The following is a 25,187-nucleotide window of genomic DNA, read 5'->3' as shown; positions in this document are numbered from 1 at the left end:
GCAATGGTTAGAAACGTGTGCATTTCTCTACGTCAACAAATAGCACTACAATTGTCTGTCAGCATTAACAGACAGTTATAAAAGTTGACTGCTGGATATCAGGGTATCTAAATTTGGCTGGAAAATATATAAGACAAAGGAAGTATTTGATTTTTAAACCTCTAATGCAGCCAATGAAAGATGGTCTCGTAACTCAGGAGACCACTGAGTGTGGACAGGACAGGCAATTCCCCCAAACACAAACTCAAATGTCTGACCACAAGACCGCACACCAATCAAAGCATGCACATGCAGGACATTAAGCACATACACACAGAGGGAGTTGTAGGTGTAATGAATGTTGATTGACAGTTTGTTTTGTTCTTTCGTTAGACTGGAGCATTCCTGCTAGAAAGAGTGACAGGAGGATGGAGAAAGTGGGGCATGGTGGATTGCCAGGTTATTTTTGGTGGCATTTGATGTTCTCGTGTGTGTGTGTGTGTGTGTGTGTGTGTGTGTGTGTGTGTGTGTGTGTGTGTGTGTGTGTGTGTGTGTGAGAGAGAGAGAGAGAGAGAGAGATGACGGGCACTAACAGGAGTGGTGTTGAGCACTGATGATGTGATGCGGCTGAGGTAGTAGTGTTGTCAAGAATATCATTATCGGGGGAAAAAATCTGATATTATTTTGATATTATTTTAAGGCCTGTTGCCCACCCCCAATTCCTTGGAATATCAATTTATGCAGGACATGTTTTTTTTCCTCAAAAACTTTAGGTAAAGAAAGGAAATACATTTCTATTACACATTACAGTACAAGTCTTTTGTTTTTCATGCAGTTTAGAGGGGGAGAATAACCCAGGTTGTTTTCTGTGGCTACAAGCAATAGATGTTCCTTGAACACCTCATGAGAGTCATTAATAGTCGCTACACTTTACCAATGTTGCCTAATTGCCTCACATGCTATCAGTAGCTGCTAGCTGCGCACAGAGAAGTCTCTTGTAAATGCAGTGAACGCAACTCCGATACGTGGCCAAAAACTAGTTGCAGTTGCCAATTAAGTAGCAGACACACACACCCACGGAGGATTGTTAAATTACAGCATTTAATAAACAAGCAATTTGATCATTAATAAGATATAGGGACCGTATCATCATATTGCAATTTAATCAAATATCAATAAATTATGATATTAAAATATTTCCCAGGCTTTTATGTTGCACAAATATTGGTAACATTTGCTGTTTCTTTTTATTAATGTTTAATTAGTTTTGCCTTTATTCAAAGACAGTAATCACCACATTAAGGAGACTGGCAGCAGTGGTATCTGACTTGAGGTATGGCTTGGGAGTGGCTGGGTGGGTGAAAGAGGATGGTTGCTGTGGTGACCGAAGTTGGCACTTCCTCCCTCTCCCTCCTCTCCTGGCTCATAAATGCAGTCATCCAACCGCAACCAAGTAAGACCTTATCAAGTTGTGTGCCATTAGATTTGTCACTTTCTTTGCCTTTCGCTGTGGACGAATGTTTCCCTTTAGCCTCAACCAGCTTCTCATAATTTTCATGTCAACACACTTTTCTTTTTGAAGGTCAGAAATCTAATCCATCCAGGCTGTGAATTTGGAGATAAATTCCATCATATCTTTGTGGGAAAAAAAAGAGTTTATGTGAGAAAGCAACTATGGTTAGATCGGAGTTTTTTCAAAACAGCGTCAGTGCCGATATTACTGACCAACTGGCCCAGCATATCTGGAGATGCTGTTAGTGTTGTCAGTGAGTTGTATCTCTCCTCCTAGCCTGATAACAAGGATTCAGTGGGCGAGTGTCATCCCCAGATAAGAGCCGGGGAGCATTCATATGACAGAAAGTTCGATTCAGGTACATAAAATATATGTGATAAGGAAAAGAAGACAACCAAGTGAAGCATCTTACTACATCACCTTCTCCCTCTGACTTTATGTCTCTAACTCCCCCTCCTTTTTTCTGTCATGAGGTTGTTTCATACTTGAAGGTCATTCAGCTAGTGAAATGGTGACACAGGACATTAGTGTGGTTGTAATCTATGTGGGTGACCACGTAACTGCAATAATGTCATAATATCACAGTAATGAGCAGTACAGGTCAGCGGTGATGAATACAAGCTGCACTTTCTTGTTCAATGAAAGAAATGTGGACGTGTGCATGATGTCTGTTAAATAAAAGCAAAACTACAAATTTAGTTTTTTTTTATTACCTGTTCTTATTTGATGTCTTTCCAGGGTGCCAAGCTTCCTATGTCCATCATCATTGTTGGAGTGGGTCAGGCTGAGTTTGACGGTAGGGTACCTTTAATTTTTAAATTGCAGCATTAATGTATTTATCCCACTAATTTCATACAGCAGGCACACACAAGATGTAATGTGGTGGTGTTATACTCTGAATTTTGTTTGTATTTCATCATCTACACTAATCAAGTCAGTTAAACAGATTAAAAAAGTACTAAAACATTTTTAACATTTTCATTTTAAAACAACTCAGTGTTTCACAGTTACAGCCAGTGCTATAACCTCTCTGGTACTAATTCCAGAGGAAAATTACAGTACAAACCCATCTAGGTCAGCAGAGAAGAGAATGTGTAGGTGGATGCAGGCATAATTGTAGAAGAAAAGACGAAGGTTAATTGCTGGGTTTGCAGTGTTTAGTGCTGATGATTCTCGTTTGCACAAAGTCTATAATAAAGGACTTATTACTTGATTAGACATGCAATAAAGACAGATTACAGCTGTAGAGCTTAACATCCTGTTTTCTTCACTAATGCAAAAGAAATGCATTATTACCACGTGTGATTACTAAACCTTCACATGAGTGTATCATCCTTCTCTGTCATTAAGCCAACACATCTTTAATGAGTCCTCACTGTGTGTGTGTGTGTGTGTGTGTGTGTGTGTGTGTGTGTGTGTGTGTGTGTGTGTGTGTGTGTGTGTGTGTGTGTGTGTGTGTGTGTGTGTGTGTGTGTGTGTGTGTGTGTGTGTGTGTGTGTGTGTGTGTGTGTGTGTGTGAACTTGTATCTTGCAGCGATGGTGGAACTGGATGGTGATGACATCAGGATCTCGTCCCGAGGGAAACTGGCAGAGAGAGACATTGTTCAGGTGACTGCCCTTTACCATGAAAGAGACTATGACTGTGTTTACAGCAGACAGGGAGACCAGAAACAGGAAAACAAGAGCGGAAATGTCCACATCCATCATATCCAGATAATTAGCTGCATCAAAATAAGCGCTCTTACTTTCCACAGCCAGGCTACCAGGAACCGACAGTAAAGGCAATAACTTCCATGAGAACAAAGAAAAATCAGAGAAATACAGCACAAAGATTGGGCATTTCCTCTCTGTTGTCCAAAAGTTGATGTGCCGCTCCTAGCTCAGGCACCATCATGTTTTTTGTCGCATTTCCGTCAGTATCAGGTAAATAAGTTCAACAAATATCTATGTAAAAAATAAGCTAGAAAAATGTGATTCTCATTTTCAAGGACCAAGGACATCTTCGTTATCCCTGAGGGACAAATTATTGTACAGTTAGCAGCAACATGGTCTTTGGCTTCCAGGCATCAATCAAATTTAGAGGCAACAGCACGTCCATAGTCTATATTTAGCATCTTACAGTCATACTGTTGTTTAATATGTGCTGGCACATATGAAACACCATCTCTTATCACTGGCAGATGAGGACATCAGTGTGGTTGTCCTGAATTCCCATGGATACAATGACGGGAAAAGTTGAATATTATGTGGTACTCTAGGAAACCTTATGTCTTTTATACACACAGTTATCCAGCTGTTTCAACTAAATCATCATCTGCCCGATCCCAGATGTTTTACACAGTATTGACAGCAATGGCTGTATTGTACCTGATCAGTGGATGAGATGCATGACCACTTCGACAAAGCTATTCCCCGGGGGATACCTTGATGTGCTACAAATAAGAGCTAAATCTGAAGTACTTTCTCGACTCTAACAGGAAAACATGACTTTTCACTGAAGCTCATAGACTTCCTCTCACTCCTGAGAGAAGCCAGAGCACAGGATTAGAGAGGGATGAGCATCCTAAAGCTGGCAGGATCCTGCAAGTGTTGACTAACATGGGGCTTAAACATGAGCTTCCAAGATTTCTACATTCCTCACACTACCCTGCTCCCAAAACCTACATGTGCACATTGTCAAAAAGTATTGTTAGCTTTTCTTCAATCACAGCAGTAGTCTAAAAACCCCTGAATGGCATTATGTTAGACAGCCAAAACCAGATTTAGTCAAGAAAAATTCAACTATTTTTTATCCATATGAGAATTGAGTTCCTGTCGCATGCAATAATTTGTACGTCTTTCCCTCAGTTCGTTCCCTTCAGAGATTATATGGATCGGACAGGAAATCACGTGCTAAGCATGGCACGGCTGGCTAAGGACGTGCTAGCAGAGATCCCCGACCAGTTCATCTCTTACATGAAGAGCCGGGGGATCAAACCCAACCCGGCGCCGCCTCCCTACACGCCACCAGGACTCACACACCACCACACTCAGATCTGAGGCCCCCCCCCCCCCTCTACCCCCTGCCCACACCCTGCCCCTCTAAGCTTTTCACTGAGGACTGACAGCATGCAGCAGCCACTCAGAGTCCAGAGGGAACTCTCCACCTCCTGGTGCAAATAGGAGATGGCGCACCAGGAAACGGGTGTTGAAATTTGTGCCGTACCCTCCCGGTGACTACTGGAGCAGTATTTTGTTTTTCTGTTCTTCTGTGATAAATTCCTTTGGTCAGTTTCTCTTGAAGAGAGACTACAAACTTTTCAGGACTAAATGGTGAAAGCCTTTTAGGCGGTGACTGTTTCACGTCTAATTTGACAGCAGGTTGGTTTAAAATAGGTCATGTTGTGGTTAAAACTTGTGCCTGTCTGTGGTTGTTTCTCTAAATGTATCAGGACATGTGAACTTTGACCTAAGCCTTGCTAGTCACTCATTGGTGTGGCCTAATACAACGATATTTTTTAGGCACCTTTTTCCTTCTGGAATAAGTTTTTATATTTGGGGATTATCTCCGTATCTGATAATGCAACGTTTATGAGAGAGGAAAAACTACAAGAGTGTAGTTTATAGTTTATTATGTTGCACATTAATCAAGCCTTTCATACCATGACATGTCACCTCCTGTCATCTTTATCAAGTAAATATTTATAAGAGCATGCTGATGATTTCATTCCCATATCCCAGTATTTATTCTCAAATGTTATTCAGAAAGGCATGGACATTTGATAGAGGTGTTTTTAATAAACTAAACGTTATCCACTTCAATGTGCTCACCAATTATCATGTAGCAATTACAAACAAAAAGCATAAACTGTCTGTAATAAGTGCAAGAATTTCAATGATCCTACCAGGCTAATCAGTTTAATCCTTCTGACTGCTGTTCTTAATTGTTTTTGAAAACGGAACTCAATTTATTCATGCATATCGAATGTTTTTGCCCTGCAGCTATAAATCAAACATTGTTGGTTAAAGGGGAATCTAATGTTACTGTTCAGTACAGATACATTTCCGTCAAAGAGAATGTTGCACAGGAGGAGCATTAACTAATTTATTGTAATTGCTTTCTACCTTTTGACCCTTTAATCTATTTATAATTCACGTGTTAAATGATTTTGAAACACAATAAGTAAGAAATACACATAAATAAAACACAGACAATGTAAAAGGGAAAGAAAAAGGACACGCAACACAAAAAAACATGTAATAGCGCTGTCCAAGGCTAGATAAGCAACCAGAGAAACAGTCCTGGAGGCCCACAGGTTCACTAACCAGTCATTTCTTTAATTGCAGTTGTGTGGTAATGAAAGAAGGTATTTTGTCAAAAATAATACCTTATACCAGTTGATATTTTTCCACTGACTAACTGACACATAACGAACATTCAAGCAACCAGGTGGCCATGTTTGGGCCCAATGGCAGGTTATTCCTACTGATCCTCTCTCTAAAATCTAGTTCAAAGCAAAGATTCACGACAAGATAAAACTGTTTTAGGATGTTTCAGGAACAAGTTGCAGCAGTGTGAACTGGCTTTACTCCAACCAGCGGATGGTGTCACCTGCGACTCAGCTTGTTAAGTCACAGGTTGGCAGTGTTCGCACACAAGGCAGGATAGTTGTTTTATCTGGCCCAAGTCCTTTACACAAAGGAACTGCTACTGCTCCAGAATAAGATGGCAAGAATTGGCAAGACAGAGGAGACGAGGGTGCTGATGGTTCTCAAAGTCTAAACAATGAGGGATGCAGCTGTTAGAGCTCTGGCCAGGAGACATGAACATCCTCACCAGATTCAGGTTAGATGCAAGATTTTCTGAAGTTAGGGATCCAAGTTTGTCTACGAATAAATTAATAAACTTAAACATATTGCAGTTTGATTTCACTTACAGTCAGACCTGTCAGTCGCAGAACCCACAGAGAGGACAAAAGAGGAGGGAACAGAGAGGTGAAATTAGCCCGACTGCCAGCTGCAGTCACTCTCACACCGTGCTGAAATGAAACCACTGCATAGAAATGTATTAAATAACAGTGTTTTGTTGAGGGGAGGTCTCATTGGGGGGGTAGTTCCAAGACAATGGGAGGGGAAACACTGTGAGATCTCCTGTCTCAAGTTCACAGCATAAACTTGCATAAGCTGTCTGAGTATTCCATTGAAGCCCTCATGGAAGGCGCTAAATTCTTGACCCTATCGCTTTCTTGAATGTTTTTGACTTTTCATACCTACTAAAAAATGCAGCTGTTGCAATTAACTCATTATCAGTAATCTCATTCAGTTAAAACCAAAGTGAAGAGAGTTGCTGCTATGGAGATGTTACACCTTCCCGTCTAGTGGCTCTGGCAGGTTTCAGAAGGTTGCAGACTGGGGAATTGCGAGTAATTGCAAGTTTCAGATAATTTGGTTGTGAATCTTTGGTCTGAACTGGCCTTAACACACCACGTCTGCAACGCAGAGCCTTCGACTGGCAGTGGAGATCTGTGAGCCCCGCAGTGGTCACGCATCAGCACCCACATAAACTCCATCATCATAAACTCCTCCGTAGAGATTTTAATTTAATATAGATAGTAGCAGATACCTCAGTTTAACTTGAGGCTCTTCTCTAGATACTCGCGTTTTATGGTCATTACATTTAGTACAAAAGTATTTCTTTCATGAGAGCAAAACGCATTAACAATCTGTCTACACCACAGCGGAATAAGGAATCCTCTTGAGTTAATTTTGTTTTAGTTTGGCTTTCTGTTCCCTCTTACCATCTGTGACATTAGTTTAATGTGAAGAAATAAAAACACACTGGCTTCCACGTAGCAAATCTAATTTTACAGCATCAGTAACAAAGCTTGTAATGTGAGATGCCTCCTTGCACAACGATGCAACAATGATCACTGACAGTCCTGAGATGTGTTGCTTTATGAAAACGAAAGTGGGATTAAATTGCTCATAATAAGTAGAAGAACATTTTAAATCAAAGTAAATATTATAGGGTCTGTTTTCAAATCCCAATGTATTTATGCTTACAATGTTGCTTTCTATACATTATTTACATCAATAACCCCTCTACTTTAAGATTTCTTCTTAAAGGGAGAGGACACCCGAAATGTATACAAATCACACAGGAAGGCTAAAATTAAAATCATCCATAAACATGCTACATAAAGACGTATTCCCACAGGATGCAGAAGCCTGATTTTCCACTTTTAGTTCAATACATTTTTAGCTACGCTAGTTTGGGGGTTTTAGAAATGGCGATGTTGGTCATTCCAACACTCAACACTGAAATATCTTAACAACTTTTGGACAGATTTTTGCTAAATCGTACATTTCAGACATACGTGAAATTTACATTTCCTGCGGCATCATTATCAGGTCCAACATCATATTTGTCCAAGGCTGTAATTTAAGACCAATTGCCTACAAATTTGTGGGTATTTGGATTTTCCCATTCTCATCAGCCTCAGCTTTATTGGTTGGACCGCAACAGCGGGCCAGCCCCATTAACATAAATGTCTGTCACTGACTGATTGACTGAGTGATAAATTTACACCATTAGTTAGCCAAACGCCCTCATTTCAAATGAATAGCCCATCATGACCCAGCCATATACCAGGTTTTGACCGGGTCTTGTTTCATGTTCAGTACTAATTCGCTAACGTTAGCAAGCAAACAGCTAAAGTAAGATGGTGAACATCGGGAGCACTATCTGCTAAACATAGGCCACACACATCAGTGTCATTGTGAGCCTTTTGTGCCTAAAGGCTTCACAGTGTCACAAGCATGACTGTAGACTCCTAGTTGTGTTTATTTCCTTTTGTTGAGTCTTTATAGACATAGACTGCTTCTTAAATCCTATTTCTACTCCCCCCCCCTTTGATACTCTCACTGCAGCCATTGTACTTCTCTCAGTGTAATTATTTTGTTGAACTGGGTTTTGTTTCCTTGTTTAAAGGAGAGACTAAACGCCTGTGCTGGGCCTGCATACCCAGGCCGCGCATCCATGATTGGTTGTGGGAAAGTTAAGATGAGGTTTAGGATTAGGGTTAGGTGTCAGCTGCGAGAGTGACACAACCAATCACAGCAGTGTGGAGTTTTTAGCATGCAGGCACAGCTCGGCGAGGGCATTTGGTCGATCCCTCCCTAGCTTGGCCTTCACGTTACCCTCGTTGGAGGTCAGAGTACAAAAAACGCGAAAACAATCCTAAAATGAGTACAACAGTAAAAGGGGTCGAAACCAAGGAAGAGGCCAAATTCACCTTAGCTGAAAAGGTTCAATTTAAATGTCTAATGTAGCAAACTAAAGGCCTTAATGATGTGAAAGGCAGTCACTCCATCTCAGTTAGTCCTGCACTGAGAAGCAGCTCAGGTGCATAAGTATGGCTCTTGGGTGGAAGAGAGAAAATTTGTTAATAGCGGTCAAAAATATAACAGCTGGTTTGCATATAGATCCCATGAACATTTTATCTTCAAGAGGAGTGTTTATCATATCTGTTTGATATATTTTTTTTGAATATTAATGTATTAAAGAAATGTATTTATTTATTTTTGAAGTTTATAATATAAGCCACCGCTCCTGTCATCCATATCCTTCATGATCTGATTTATTACTAGGATATTCAACAGCATGTATTATGGGGATACAATAAGAGTTACACAGTGCAAACATCTGTATGAATTTAATATAAAATATAAAAATGGACCCAGCATTATCAGACTACATCCATTTCTATGCCAAACATGGCAGTAACAGTGGACTGTATGCTATTTCTTCTCTCTTGTGCCTGGTACTTCAAACATTTCTTGTCACAACAGTGAATACAAAAACTGTAGCTAATTTGCATGTTACAGTTAACATGTTTTTATTTATTGAATTTTTTTTGTCTAATCCCACAGTTTATTATTGTTGTTTGTATCTTGAGTTTTCTGATTCGCATGATTCCCTACTTTCTGTTAAAAATGTTTTTTATTGTACATGGTTATAGTCAGATGGTGGGTTGTGAAATGCTTTGTATTGGATTGCCTTAAATGAAAATTAATTAAAAAACAACTACTTTTATAAAAGTTTTTGGAGAATACTTTGATTTCAGTTGTCAGTGATGCAGCAAAGCAGTGTATTGGCAACGAGAAGTCACAAAAATACGCCTCCTGCTACCTCAGACGTGACACACACGACCCAGGAATTACATGAGTGACATTTCGCAAGTCACAAAAATGTGTTGATCCAATCCGTCATTCTCTCCAAAATATAGTGGATCCTTCCGTGGGCCACGCTACAACCTCTCACTAGGTTTCATTAAAACCTGACTGGCAGTCTTTCTGTAATCCAGTTGACAAACAGATAAAGTATCAAACAAACCGAAAGCTCCTTCGTGGGGGTTATAATGCAATTGATGTCTCAACTGAAATATGCAAAAGAAAAAGTTTTATCAAGCAACAAGTTAGCCTTTGTGGCTCACTCACTTTTTTGCATGATACATTCCTACGAGGTGATTTAGCCTCTAAAGCCTGCAGTAACTAAACCTGCATAAACTTTTTTATATTTGGATGAATTTCAGTCTTTCCAGGGAGAAAGGTTTTGCATAATTTGGGCAAAATGTCAGCTCATTAACCATCCAACAGAACAAATATTTATAAAACATCCAACCATCCAATTTTCACAAGACTTCAGTACTTCACTGTGCTTTGCTGTCCACCTTTCAAGAAGAATTTATGATCTGTAGTAAGTATATAGTTTCTGGGTCAAGAAGAAATATAACAAGGTAGAGAAAAAAAGTAATTTCCAAAAGTTTTTGAATGTACGTTTGCATAAATTACTGCAACATATTCATCCAGGGTGAGAAAATAATTCAGATAAGCGGACACTAATGATCACAAAAGGTTATTCAAATAATGGTTAGATAAAAAAAAAAAAGACTCTTCTGTGATATGAAATTATTTTTGTTACGTGTTGTGCCCTTTGCTGCAATGCTTCCGCCTGTCAGAAAGACTGTACACAATACAATTTGTATTGTTGCAAAAAAACAACCTCTAGTTAAAAAAAGTAAGACTGTCAAACTTTCAGAACCAAAGAAAACCACAATGCCAACAAATGACATGCAGCATAAAGGAATAAATTCAACCTAAATGTGTATCTGCAAAACATACATTGCAAGTGGTCTTCAATATATATGGTTTGTAAGTAACATCCAGGGAAGATGGTGGTCACAGATAGGAGTGTTTAAAGAAATAGTTAGACGTTTGTGGAAAAATAATCTTATTCCTTATATCTTGCTGAGTTAGAAGAGAAGCACAATAGCCCGTGGCTGGTTTTATCAGCTCATTACAAAGACCGGACACAGCAGGAAACACTGAGCTCGGCTCTGTCTCGAGTCAAATAAATGGCATTTGGCACTAAAAGTTACAAATATTTATATCTTGTTTAGATAAAAGAATAAAACACATGCAGAACTAAAACTGTGGTTTCATGTGCCCGGATATTTCTCAGTCGAACACAGTCCTATTCTGGAGTCTGCGCTGGTTGCCTGGCAACCTCATGGCGACTACTAGACTTCAGCCATTAAGACATACGTGAAATAAAATCCTCCAGTAATAGAAACGGTTCAAACTATTTATCAAACACCAGTGGATTAATCAGAATAAGCTTGCAGAAATGTGACATCTTCAACACGGTCGACTAATTAATGCCACCAAACGATTGTTAGCCAATTTCATATTGAATTTGTAAAAAAACACTCCTTAAAAGATCCAGAACCGCTGCTTTAAGGTAAATGCTTTAACAAATATATCCGACAGGGGGACACACACACCATTTATGCTGCAACATCACACAGTCTTACAATCCTAATAAACATTGTCAAGTTTGAATTTTTATATTCAAGGGCTGAAATAAAAAGGTATAATTTAAAAAGAAAAAAAACAACCAAAAAAAACAGCAATGAACTTACAACAATCACTAAGAATCTCACACTCCAAATTATCATCAAAGCACCTCCTGAAGTCAAATTCTGCTAAAAGGTTTTCCCCCACATACTCCACTCAACTAAAGTGCTTCACAGAAATCAACACCTCTGATTATTTGCCCCATTTATTTGAGTTCACCCAGACTCGCTCTGTGCACTTTCTGTGTTGTGTAAATCATTAAACAACACTTGGTCTTTGGCACACGGCAGCGGGCTGGCCTTTAACCTTTCTGTGGGAGTTTTACGGTCACACATCGAGGCTGCTGCTGTGCCTCCCGTCTCACACCAATGAGACGATGATGTCGGAAGCAGCTGGGATGTTAACAATAGTCTGATCACTGCCAAAAAATCAGATATGACTTGGCAGTCACGGGAGTCTTCGACTGACGGCCTAATATCACAGATGTTCAGCTGAATTAAGCCCAGTTCTTTGAGCCCAAACACACTCTCAGCAGCCAAAACCTCACAACAGTGTAAACCTACTCGGAAATGTCAGCCCACAAATGTCTTGGTTAATAAGTGAATACTATTTTTTTCTCTTTGTGAGTGCACTAAACACTACTACAGTGATCAAACAGCTAGGCAGACATCTTTCACATGCTGATGTCGGACTCCAATCATTTTGCCGACTACCTGTCCACCAACAATGTATTTAAAGTGGCTTTTAATTTTTCTAAAAACCCTTAAAATGATTGTTTATCACCTGTAAGATGCTAGTTTTTCCCCTAATTGATTTTGCTACTTAACCTGACAAAAGTCTTTGTTGGACTTAACTTCCTTGTATTTTCATTGCAATGTACAGTATGTTTGTGTTATCTATTATAAATATTACAATGAGAGCCAGTTTTTGCTCACACAGACACAAGTAAACAACAATATATCTTTATATTTTAAGGGTTTGTTTGTGTGTAATCATTGAACTGGTAAATCGGTTGAAAAGAAAGCATAAAATGTAATTATTGTACTTGAGAAAGAGGTTGTTATACATAATGACTGTCTCACACTGATGGATATGAAGACAGGCCGCACTACAGTGCTACCTGCAGATCACATCCCTTCAAAAGCAAAATTTGTACTGCAGAAAGAATAAAATCTTTGAAAACCATGTTTTTGTTGGTCAAATTTATGCCCAGTTTTATTTTCATCACACTGATTCTTAGGGTATGCAACAAAATATATGTGTATGTGTGTGTGATTTTTTTTTATTTATTTTTTTTTTTTAAGGAACCAATATGACAACAGAAAACAAATTAAAGCAATGAAGATAGTAAACTCTGTAAAAGCTTATACAATTTTATGTCAGCAAGAGGTTAGCTCTGCTATTGTCTTTCAACCGGTCCAGCAGAATTTCCATGTTTACTATAGACCTCATCTTTGATGGGTTAAAATGTTACACAATTATGAGTTAATTTACAGAGGAGCAGAGTGAATATTTAATTCCCCACCTCCTCCTGTGATGTTAATCCCACCTGAATGGGGCTTCAGCAACCTGCTCCACCACATCATATCTTCCACCTACAGGATGGTGTTTAAGGAAATCACAAAGTCTCATGCTACAAAGGATACCACAGTAAGGTAAATAAGAGCCAGCAGTCCTGCAGGACCTCTGCGTTACAAAGATTAACACATAACTGGATTCAATGCAGCCACACAATCTCTCCGCTACTGTCCGAAGTCTAGTCTCTGCTCAGCCTCCGGGCAGCGACTGAAAGAAAGAGCAGACACAATCGGTCAAGGTCAAGTTTTCCTGCAGACAAACTGGCTTCACTCTGCGTGACATAAAGTGAGGAGTACATGCAGCTGTTCCCCTCACAGTGACAGAATAACCTGCATGGAAAGAGCCAGACCGACGAGCGGGATGGTACCGAAGGTGTCGTTTATGGAAGTTTAGGAAATCACGCTCGACAGAAAACTTGGTTTATGTATTACATTTTCCAGAACCATGAATCAGCTGGTTACAAATTTAACTGGTGACCTTTTGGTCGTAAAAGTCTTTGTCTGCTAGTAGTTTTGTTAGATACAAGAAAGAGAAATTTCACTTTAACAATTGTGACACAAACTTTCTGAAAAATTCTTCTTATGTGGTTTATTTAGCTCACTGTGGCGGGAAGTTTTTCAGCCACCTTTTGAGGTAGAATAAAAACTTTTGGCCAAACTGGTTCTTCTTTTTCAGAAAGATGACAAATGCAGACAACAAATGAGGAAAACTGTTTTGATTTGCCATTTGAAAAAGGGCACTCACACTCAGACAAAAAGGGCAGCAGCCTTTGTCCTGAACTACCTCCGCACTACCCCAACTCCCCATCCAGGCTCCGTTGAACGGGATATCATAAACAACACAATACATGTGAGGTGACACAGAGAGGTCAGAGTGTCTGTAGATATTCAGCTGAACCACTGAGACCAAAAACAGTTCTTTAAACCTTCTCAAAAGCAGAGAATAATACTATAAAGCTCACAATTTAATGACCCGTGTAATTTTAGGGTTAATGTTAAGCTCAATGTTAAATTCATCAGCACTGCTGTGAACAAAGAATAAGCCACGCACTATCCTAATTGATCAAGAGACCAGTTCACAACTTCTTAGCTTCCCATCCAATTATCCGGAAGTCTGTGTGTCCATACAGGAAGAGGAAGAGCAGTGAAAACTGTGATGAGAGAAGCGTAATTAGTGAGAGCAGCAGCGAGCAAGTAGTGAAGAGAAGTTGGAGTCTAATCCCGAGAATTAATTAATGAACTGGAAAGTCCACGTCTGTTTCTTTCAGAGGATCAACAAGCTAAGATACACAGTCAACTGATGAGCTTTACCATCAGGGGTGTTATTGTGTAGATGAAACCTCACTGTCAGTCACAGTCCAAATCTGTACTCAATAATTCATGAGCTGCCTACACCCTTGCCGCTCTGTTGGTCTATGAATCCATAACAAAATGTCCCTCGGGTAATAAACGATACACTTCATATAAAGCTTGTTTGTAAAAAAAAAAAAAAAATGTTTTAACGGGAAATGAACAATATTGATGGGAGACATTTTTCAGGATATGAACAAATCCCAAAAATGTTGAACCAGGATTAATTTTAACACACAAAAATGATTAAAACAAAATATAGTTTGTTTTCCTTTCAGCAGACAGATAGGCAACTGGTCTGGGGCGCCAATAATATATATATATATATATATATATAAAACAACAGCATGGTGTAGTGTTTGGTGCTCACCCCATACAGTCTCAGTGGTTCTGTAACACAATGGATTTATTGTGTTAAAAACTCACTACGGCACATCAGAGAAAGAGAAACGACAGAAATTACCCACAAACTGTAAAATGTAGGACTCAACACCAGCAACCGACAAACATTAAGGGAACTAAAGCATTGGGAAATGAGATGAGATGCAACCAATCCACCACATGCAGCAGCTTGCCAGCTTGCCAACAACCTAAAGGGAAATCAACGCAGCCCATAATACACACAAGTCTAACATTTATATTCTCTATTAGGATAATTAACAGCATCATAAGGAAGCATCAATAAAACATTTTAAAAAAAAAAAACACCATCAAAGAAATATATAAATTGTCTGCACAACCACAACAAGGCCTGGACCAACACAGGTTGACAGCAGCATGAGAGCAACAGACAAGCTTAAGCCAAGAAATCACAAACACATCAACAGCCTCTTATTAACAACAACAACAACAACAACACAAAAATCACCAAAACAAAGCCAAAACGTCCACTCGTGACATGCATGTTAGCACAAGAGGCAAACACTGACCTTGGTTATGAGAAGACATGCCACAATATCCAGAGACACAATCAGGGAACAGCAGCCCAGTTTGAAGTGAGGCCAAACAGTCCAACAGCGCCAGCAAAACTCCACGTTTCCTTCTCAAACCTTCATGATTACATTGTCAGCAGGGAAGCTCGTTTATGAAATGCTAACTGTACTTGCAGCTGTTGTGGCAGCAGGAGTTAGAAAAGCTGGAAGCAAGGAGCAGACACACACACGCTGAAGAGTGACAGCTGGAACAACCTGCCTCATTGAAAAGGTGCTTTTGATATATGTTAGGGCAAGTAGCAGACTGTGAAGCTAACACGCTCTGAAACTCCCTTTTAGCGAGCTAACAAACAAACAGGAATGTCCGTCACTGAGTGATAATGTCGCCATTGGTCGGTCAGTACCACGTGACCACAGCCCACTTAATCATATTGCCGTGACTTCCTATATCCGTTTTAAATTGAAAATCCTCTTTTCAAATTAAAAGCGCTGCAGCGTTTCATTACACAGTCCAGCCACACTTCTATAAATAATGTAATTATTTATTTACTGTGGGTTTTTTTTTGTACCTGGACATTTTGTGTATGCCAAATTTGATTTAAATAAAGTTTTTTATTTATATTTATATATATATATATATATATATATATATATATATATATATATATATATATATATATATATATATATATATATATGTAAGAAAAATGAAATCAAGAAGAAATACATGAGATAATGTGTTCATGCTGAGATGAGGCTCTTACCAAACAACTTGTGGAGGAAAAATTACAGTGACAAAAATAATGTAAAGCAACAACCCCTGCAACTATTGAGCAGGGAGACCTGCTTCATTACAGAGTCAGAGGACATGCTTTGAAAGCCTCCCTTCTTTGATCCTTTCCACTCCACACTCATACAAAAGCCACAGAAAAGGAATCTCCTTGGTCTTACAGTCTCATACACAGAAAACAGGGTGATGCTGGTGGCAATATTAAAATGTCCTCCCATCTTCATTCCCCATAGAGTAGGATCCATAGTGCTTATCTGTGAGATCTCTCTACTTCTCTTTGCACTTATTTACTTATTAGTTCCAAATTGATGCCAACGTTGCTTCTGGACAACAGTCATTGACATTATTTTATCTGTCAAGGTTCTCCCTCCCCTGTTCATCACTCTTTTCTCATCCCAGACCTGGTTATACCACTTCTTAACCACCAGTCAAGCTCAGTGAATCTACTGTCAACAGCTTTCTATCAGACATCTCCTCCCAGTATTTACTGCTTATATTCCTTATTTTGTATCAAGCTTTCTGATTGTGTGGTTGCACTGCTCCATTCTCTTATTAACTGCCCAGTGTTTTGAACATCAGCCTGTTTTCCAACCTTCAGACAGCATCTCAGCCATGTGAAGACTGCTGAATCCCCAATTACTGTGTCTGATGCTCCTCCTTTACTTCATCCACTGCATCAGATTCTTAAATGGGTTCTCAAATCCTGCATGTGTTTTATCTCCGGTTTTCTCAGTTTATTTCATCATGGTTTACCTGTAGTGTAATTATTCCCGGGAAAGGACCAATATTCTGTGTATTGCCACTTCACTGACTTTAGTGTGTCGGATGGTACAGAAGTGACTGTGACATCCCTGCTGATTATCCTTGTGCATGATTCTTAATGAAGGCTGTATTCTTTCCAGAAGAGATGCAATCGCATGACTGGGCAAACCAATTTCCATCTCCATAACATCCGAAAGTATAATTTATGGCTCTTTCAGCCCTATTTTCCAACAGTTTTTCCATCATCACAGTCTTTCACATTGTGAGGTTATTTTATACTGTAAAGATGTTATTAACCAAGAGGCTAGCAATGTAATTTTGCCTTCATTAAGCAAATTTTGAGTGGACTGGTGGTGGGAAAGGTTATGTAGAAACAAAAGATGAATGCAGTGTTGTACAGGCATGGATAATGGGGTCAACAAAGTGCATGCTGATTTTTGGCTCCTGTGTTGAGCAGGACGGGTGGCACGGTGGTGCAGTGGTTAGCACTGTCGCCTCACAGCAAAAAAGGTTCCGGGTTCGAATCCGGTCCTGGGCCTTTCTGTGCGGAGTTTGCAAGTTCTCCCTGTGCTTGCGTGGGTTCTCTCCGGGTTCTCCGGCTTCCTCCCATCATCCAAAAACATGCACCTCAGGTCAGGTTACCTGGTGCCGCGCTAGTGGCAGCCTGCTGCAGCATCTCCCCCCTGAGAGCCCCCCTGCTGTAGTGAAGAAATTTCCCCTCGGGGATTAATAAAGTGTATAAAATAAAAATAAAAATAAATAAAATAACGGGAGAGTAGTGTGAAGAAGTGTGAACTAATAGGAGCCACAAAGATGTTTCCAAAGTGGGTAGGTAATACTCTATTTATATTATTTCAGTCTTAATCACTATTATTAACAGAAAGAAGCCAGAGTTTTGCTGTGCCACAGCTCAGTGTCTGGGTTATTTAGGATTGGGGGTGTTTGATGTAAAGAGAGACATTTGAGTAAACACTTTCAATCATCTGATATCAACACTCTTCATGGGTGAATTACTGTCAGTTCGAGATGTAAAAACTGTTTCACACAGTCAGTTTGATGGTGAGAAAAAAAACCTGTTGGTGCCCATTTGTGTTGTGGCGATGGGGTTTTACAGTTCTGCTTGTGCATGCGTGTAGTCATCCTGATGTGTGAGCACACCAGATTCTGACATATTTGCACAACCACCTGCTGTAATCAGGAATTTTAATGATAAGAAATTAATTTGCGTGGTGATAAACTTCTAATTATTTTCAGTCACCGTGTGTGTGTGTGTGTGTGTGTGTGTGTGTGTGTGTGTGTGTGTGTGTGTGTGTGTGTGTGTGTGTGTGTGTGTGTGTGTGTGTGTGTGTGTGTGTGTACTAGGGTGGGGCATCGTTCATCTAAGGGTATGGTCAGTAGGTGAATGTCGCCATCATCTGGAGACAAAAGGCATAACAGCCTTTGTGTCTGTTTGTGTACTGTGTGCTTTTATACTAATGTGGGGACATACATCTGCTTACACACATTGCGGGGACCCGCTTCCATTTTGGGAACACAATGCAAGTCACCATAAAATAAATAATAAAACTGAACGTGCACAACATGTATTAATGGGCCCATTATCCTAACCTATTAAATCTAGGCCTAATACTGAATACTTATGGCTGAAGGAAGTGGATAATAAATGCTTGATTTTTCTCCTGACATGCTGTATGAACTTACAAAGATGTGTGCCTTTTGAAACTATATGTCTAGTTCTTCAATCAAGATATAAACACAGAATGATCATGCAAAATCAAACATGACGCAGGAAGGATCAGAATAGCCCACTTATGTAAATTAAATACTGCAGTTTTCCATTTCTAATGAAAAGTTTAAAAAAAAACTAAACACTTGTTGTTGTATAGTTCCTGTTTTTTTAACTTGTCATTGTGCATTCTAATCATTGTAATTTAATGCTGTAAAAATCCACGCCGAGACCAAGCTTGCAAATGTCTGAGTGATTGCATGCAGGTGAAGGGTGCCTGGGGCGCGGCGCGCACCGGAAGATGAAGGGGAGCAGCCCCGCCTCCTCCTCCTCTTCTTCCTCCTCTGCCTCCGCCTGCGGCTGCGCAGTCCAACGGATGTTTATGAGCAACAATGGCTCCAACCGAATTGCACGTCAAGTGGCAGACCCATCTAATTATTAAATATCTGTTAGAGGACGAGGACGAGGTGAACGTTCGTCGGCTGGATCGGGGTGTGGTGGAGCCTGACAGTGTGGTGGAGCCTGACAGTGAACACGGTTAGTCCGGTGTTTGTTTTCTGACGTGTATGTGCCGGTATGAATGAAAGACTACTGTACTGTGTCAATATTCACTCTGTTAGTCATTAAAATCGCTCTTTTTTCTCTCTCTCTCTCTCTCTCTTAATCACAAAACTTTTATTCTAAATGATTTGATCTTTTCCAACAATTTAGATTGTAACAGAGTCTTGGTTAAAATCACGTGATCACTGCCAGTGTGTTGAACTGTGCCCTCCTCACTAGGAAATGCGGCAGCGGTGGTGGGTGTCCCTTGTACCTGCCTTAAATGCGTTCACGTGTCATGTAATAAATGGTCTTCCTGTGAAGCCCTTCTTCTTAAACTTGTTGGTCCTCATCCAATTTTTATTCGCCTTCATTTACCCTCCTCCAAAATCAACAAGCGTTTTTTTTTTGGGCTGAATTATCTGGATTTTTATCTGCACTGATCTTAGAGTATTATAGGATTGTTCTTTATGGGGATTTTAACATTCATGTTGACTTGAGCTGTCTCGGATCATAAGTGTGTCGTTTTTAACCTGTGAAATAAACCGTTTTAATACTGGTCAACGTCCCTCTTCCTGCACTCACTTTTGTAGTGCCTCCAAATTCTCTGCACCTTTTAGCTATTTTAGTCCACCTGCGTCCAACCATGCCAATGAATTGACTGACTGTTTTAACTCCATCTGTGCTTCCATATTAAATGATCTTGCACCTTTTTAAAATCAAATCCAAGCCCTTGCAATGAAAACGGCCGATAAATTGTGATATTCACCATCGTTAATCTGACTGTTAGAAAAGAGAACAGAGATGGAAGAAAACAGGTCTTCAGGTGCACTATGTGGCTATGAGGGCATTGATTGTCCATTACAATAACATGGTTAAAAATGCTAGATCACAATATTTCTCCAAACTTATCGCTGCCCAGCAACATAACCCAAGGTTTTTATTCAGCACTGCTGAAAGTGATGCTGACTGACAAGTTTTAATCTTATTTTATTGATAAAGTAGAGTCAATCAGAGCCACTATTGACATACTTTTATTTCTTATAAACTCTAGTTAGTTTACTTTCATTTTTCAAGAAGTCACCATGCAGGTTATTACGCGTTTTCTTTTTTCTTCCTGTTCCTGTCAAGATCATTTCCCTGCAAACATTTTTGCAGCTTAGCATCAACATGCAGGACAGATGTTTTCACCGGGTTTGATATTATATGTTTGTTTTTTAAAAACCTCATGTAGGTGCCACAGGCAGGTCACTGTGCTCTCTTAGTTCGCCCTTTCTTTGTTTACCTGTCTGTCTGCAGCTTGTTGTTGTTGTTGTTATTGTTGGCAGGCTGACAGTGCAGTCACTGGCTGTGAGGATGTAACCTGCTAATCATCTTTTTTTCAGATGACAGTTTTGACCCAGTTGTGATCGCTGACAAACTGAGAAGTGTTGCTGATGCTCTGAACGACAACATCAGATTCAGAGATGCACTAACTGACATCAAGAAAGCAGCATCACAAGAGGTAAACCTCAGCCCAGGGAGAACTGGTGTAATAGCACAGACGTGAGGCTTCAATGAGGCACAAGGGACTCTTTCACATCATTTTAATAGTTTTAAAAATGTATCCAATATACTGGTTGCAGATTTGCATATCATAGGAGAGCGGACTGCTGGAAGTCTGTGCTCTCCAAGTGCTCTTCTAGTTGTGGACTAGTATCCGTTTTTCTAAAGCTACAGTTCAGTATTTGTTATGTCTCTGCTCAGTTTATGTTTTAATGTGAATACTAGAAGACTTTCAGAGATTCAGTTCACCCAATTTACTCAAAATGTTTATGTTTTCCCACTTGTGTCTAGTGATCATGCTGCTGGTTTTGGTTTTATTTGTTTAGGTTTTGACATTTCTGACACATTTTTGTTTTTGTCTCTTAAAATGAATTGTCAGCTGGCAAATTTAAAAAAGAACAGAAAAAAACCCTCGAAAAACTAATCAAACATAAAGTCAGGATGTGGTTTTCTATTTTTAACTGGAGAATTGTAGGTTTGGACCATCTTTTATATAAACAGTAATGTTACATTGTGGTATCTCTCCCGCAGACCCTAGAGGCAGCGTTCAGCCATGGCGTGGATGCCGTGTGCCAGACTTACACCTCTCAGAGGTCTGAAGTGGCTCCAGAGATGCAGCTCATCAGGGCCACGGTGGCATTCGCTCTCCATGTCAAGAAATCCTCCCCAGAGCTGAAAAACAAAATCAAGAACGCCATGAATGCATTCCTCAACAGGCGTGTTGGGCAGTGGGTCACACAGCAAGGGGGATGGGTGAGTACATGTTCAAGAGTTGGATCACTTGCATTCTAGGATTGTTGTAGAAACATGTTTCCAGTAGAGAGTTTTAGCTTTTTTGTTGCTGAGGCTGCTCAGGTTAAATGTTAGTTATTGGAAAATGTTTGCTCCAAACCCACTGGTGAAAACATTACAACCACTACGGGAACAAAGTGTCAGTCCATTTAGCTTCCACGCTGTGTCACTACAAACATTCAGGTGCAATATACCTGGTTATACAAGGAGTCATCTTATCTGACTGTCAGATAAGGTGACTTCTGTCATAGAAATAACAAATATTGAAATATCATGAGTCACAGCTGAACAATCTAAATGGAGAGGTAGATAATTCAAAACAGGCATTATGGTGTAATTGATCCTTCAATAAAACAAGTTTTTTGTTTTATTGAGATCATTGTTGGAGTTTGTTTCCAGTCACTGTAGTTTCAGGTAAAATTAGATTTCTTTTCATTTCTTACCACTCCCATTTTGAAGAAATACCAGTAATCATCTGTCGAAGTTCTTCCTCTTTCAAATTTTCAAAGTCACCACTCCTGACTAGATGGCCTTGAATGACTGAATTAAAACCACATGGTGACCTCGTGCTTACAAAGCAGTCCGTCTGCCTGTAGCGCGATAACACCAGTTGGATTCTAAATAAACTTGTTTAACCTGCTGCATTCGGGTTAATTGGACTTAAACTGCTGCCATGAAGTAACAGATGAGCTTGTTCTCTTTTTGGTACAGGAAGTAAACTGTTGTAAAGTTTTGCAATTATTTATCTATTTTCTGAGTTAAACTGTTGTTTAGTTTTAAATGTATTAGATATTTAATGTTTGTAATGCAGGTAATCTGAGCACAGAGTAAACCACATTGCTCAAATGGGTTGTACTTAGTCTCAAAATAAACCATGTCATCTCCAATTCCCTTTAAAACCCAGGTGCAGTTGCAGCTTAGTAACTTACTATTACAATGACAGAATCTCCAAGTAGTAGAAAAGAACGATATATCTTGATGTACATCTGTCACATCTTTCTATTTTTAATCTTTTGCATATTTGTGCGCCGCTGCGTGTTCTTGTGTGTGTAACAGCACGCCCGCCGTGCACCGGCTTATGTAGATATATATTTATGTTAATTTGCATCCTTAAAATAACACCAAAATGCTGCTCCATTAACTTCAGACCGGGTTAACGTTGACAAAGTGCCTCATCATGCTGAGATGGGCATTTGTAGACACGCTATTTATACAACCTGGGCGTCGGACTGGAACGTGACTACTGTGTCAGTCTGAAACTAGCAAAGACATCTGTGCCACACTGCTGGCACTCCTCTGCAGATGTAAGATAGAGCTCCTGGTGTTTCATAACCAGGAACACCACAACTCTTTGTAGCTTTTTGTACCTTCCTTCAAGTGAAAACTGTTGTCGCTCGACACAGTCTGATTATTTTTTATTATTACACGAATTTAAAAAAATCACATTGTATCTACACCATTAAAGTTTCAGCCACATGGACAGTAATGAAACTTTGAGTTTGACAACCGTTTATACTTTTGTGTCTGTTTGGTGTTTTTCAGGATAAAGTGCCAGATGTTTGACACTGAATCTTGCCAAACCAGCCTGTTGTTAACGAAGAACGCCTTCTTTATCTGATGACCCTGTGGAGCCTCACAGACTGTCACCGAGTGTCAGTTAGTAATCTGTCTGTTCAGGGGTTTGTTAATCGCAGACAGACATCTGATCACACATCAAACCTAAAAAGAAACACTTGCACTTCACATTTCTGTTTTAGATCATCTGGCACTCCCAGTTCAAGTGAAGGCTAATGAAATCATGTTGAACAGTCAGTTTATGGAATTTTTTGAATTAGTTTCACCTCCTGCTGACTTGCACTCAATTAATCTGTTAATAAATACTGTGATTTGATCGTTAATCTATTAAAAAGAAAGCAATAAATGATTTAAATAACTTTTTAGTCACGTGGAAATCATGTTTTTTCATCAGAGTACTTAATAGCACGGCATGATACCACTGGATCTTCACTACATTACTGCTTCTACAATATAAAACATTCTTTATGGTCTTAAGAGAAATTTTGCAAGTGATTAGTGGTGCATCCTCCAATCTCAAATATGAATTGTCTTGTGGGATTATGCCCCATGCATTTCTTAATGAATGAAATATTGATTTAACATATTTTTATTTTTATTATTTTTATACTGTCTGTCTGCTTGCCTTTATATATTTGATTCACAGTGCCATAAAAGCTCTTGGTAGGGGATTTGTTCTTTCTGCAATGATAAGTTAAAACAACCTTAGAAAGTGTTAATAGTAAACACATCATATTCCCACTTTGGCATCCGGATTTATGTAAACTGTGTATTTGTTTTGGAAATGACTGCTGAGGCTCAATCATGTTGTGAATTCAAGTGCTAGTAGTAATAGTAAGTGTTTTCTGTCACTTATAAAAAAAAATAGAATAAAATACAGGTATTCTAATATCTTTCGAGCTGGTAAATCCTTAGTGAATCACTCATATGCTGTTATGTTCATCCTCTACTTTTCCATCATTGTTTGTAGTATATGTAATGCTTACAGTGAGTGTAATATTTAAAATGAAACAATTGAAACCCAGATGAACATATGTACTGCCATTATTTTGTGTGTTTGGTGTCTGTAAAGACATATTTGGTGTCTTAGCTACAAGATAAAACTTTGTCAGAAACAATACTTGTACACAGGTTGGGATCAAACTAATAATAAGCCAAAGGAAACACATTTCTAAGTACCAGTTTTAAATGAGGCATGGATGTTTTGGTTTTTTATTTACACATTGTTGTTAATTAAACCTGCTTTTTTTGTAGTTTTTGTAATTATTTCAATAAAAAGAAAATTGAAACTCTAAAAATCATTGGAGTATTATTAAATGGTTCATTTGACATCATCCTCCGCTGCAGTGAGCTGATCGAGGACATCATTGCAGGACAGTTTGCCACTTGAAGTATTTCCCAGAAAATTCCAGATGAGGTTCATTTGTCAGTAAAAACTATTAATTTATATATTTTTTGCTATTTTAGCTAATCACATGCATATGTAGGTCATTCACTGTCATCATATCTGCTGCCTTTTGTCCACATATAGTTTAATATCCGAACCTTTTTTTTCTATTGGCCCCAGATCTCCTTAGAGGAAGAAGGCCAAAACTTGAAGTTGGGCAAATACTATTAGGTAAGACAGTTTTTGCGTTTCTTCCTCATACTCGCTTCCTTCCCCCACAGCGCCATGTCGCCTTCTACTGTATATTGTTTTGATCAACATTATAGTTTGTTCTGAGCCACGACCTGTAGAGAGCAGCACCAAACACTAAATCACAAGATGTGATGCCACCCATGTGGCAGAAGTCATAAAAAACAGGCATGATAACATCAGGCACATGCAAAAAAGAAATGACAAAACAAGCCCTGGATACAATATGTGGAGTCTGTAAGTTTCTCTCCCTCCTGGAGAATCTTGGAGGAATGGAGGTGTAAAAGTATCCTTTTTGTTTTTCCAGCTTTTCACCTCTGTGAGGGGTAGAAAGTCAAGGGCGCACATAAATACATGAGAAATCCCTGCTGATAATCTTGACACAACACACACATACTTTATTCTTAGAGCAATGAATCTTTTATTACATACATTTGCTTTACAGGTATTTATTTTAATCTGCAGTAATATATAGCCACTGCATTCTTCACCCTGCAGTTGAGTTGTTGCCACTGTAACACCTCTAGGCAGCTGTTTGGCAGCCTGAACCAACTGCACACTAACTTTGGGAGA

The 25,187-nt window shown here is 39.3% G+C and overlaps 2 protein-coding genes across 3 annotated transcripts in view; both read left to right on the top strand.

The window, feature by feature from the left end:
- Positions 1-11,331, top strand: part of cpne5b (copine Vb) — a 122,100-nt gene extending 110,769 nt beyond the window's left edge. For both annotated transcript variants that reach the window (XM_069710501.1, XM_069710492.1), the window contains 3 exons: positions 2,231-2,288; positions 3,027-3,100; positions 4,340-11,331. In XM_069710501.1, the coding sequence (XP_069566602.1) occupies positions 2,231-2,288; positions 3,027-3,100; positions 4,340-4,531 (324 nt within the window). In that variant the 3' untranslated portion in view covers positions 4,532-11,331. The remainder of the gene's footprint in view (positions 1-2,230; positions 2,289-3,026; positions 3,101-4,339) is intronic.
- Positions 11,332-18,902: 7,571 nt separating this feature from the next.
- On the top strand, positions 18,903-24,276 carry LOC138627923 (bcl-2-like protein 15). Its single transcript, XM_069710570.1, has 4 exons — positions 18,903-19,063; positions 20,452-20,570; positions 21,143-21,364; positions 22,946-24,276. Exons 1-4 carry the CDS (start codon positions 18,919-18,921, stop codon positions 22,964-22,966), a joined length of 507 nt encoding a protein of 168 aa, XP_069566671.1. The 5' UTR covers positions 18,903-18,918; the 3' UTR covers positions 22,967-24,276.
- Positions 24,277-25,187: the final 911 nt, after the last annotated feature.

The sequence above is a fragment of the Brachyistius frenatus genome, unplaced genomic scaffold (assembly GCF_029030835.1).
Source record: "Brachyistius frenatus isolate BFR_SWC_R1_liver_20210118 unplaced genomic scaffold, ASM2903083v1 Contig_4, whole genome shotgun sequence".
Taxonomy (NCBI): Eukaryota; Metazoa; Chordata; class Actinopteri; family Embiotocidae; genus Brachyistius; species Brachyistius frenatus.
The sequence above is the reverse complement of the archived record's forward strand: the minus strand, read 5'-3'. Positions and strand labels throughout refer to the sequence as shown.

Bases quoted from the DNA above. Each gene is read 5' to 3' on its own strand.
- LOC138627923 (XM_069710570.1), top strand. From the start codon at position 18,919: ATGGCTCCAACCGAATTGCACGTCAAGTGGCAGACCCATCTAATTATT. The intron at 20,571-21,142 runs GTAAACCTCAGC...TCTCTCCCGCAG, and splicing joins AGAAAGCAGCATCACAAGAG to ACCCTAGAGGCAGCGTTCAG. The intron at 21,365-22,945 runs GTGAGTACATGT...GGTGTTTTTCAG, and splicing joins TCACACAGCAAGGGGGATGG to GATAAAGTGCCAGATGTTTG.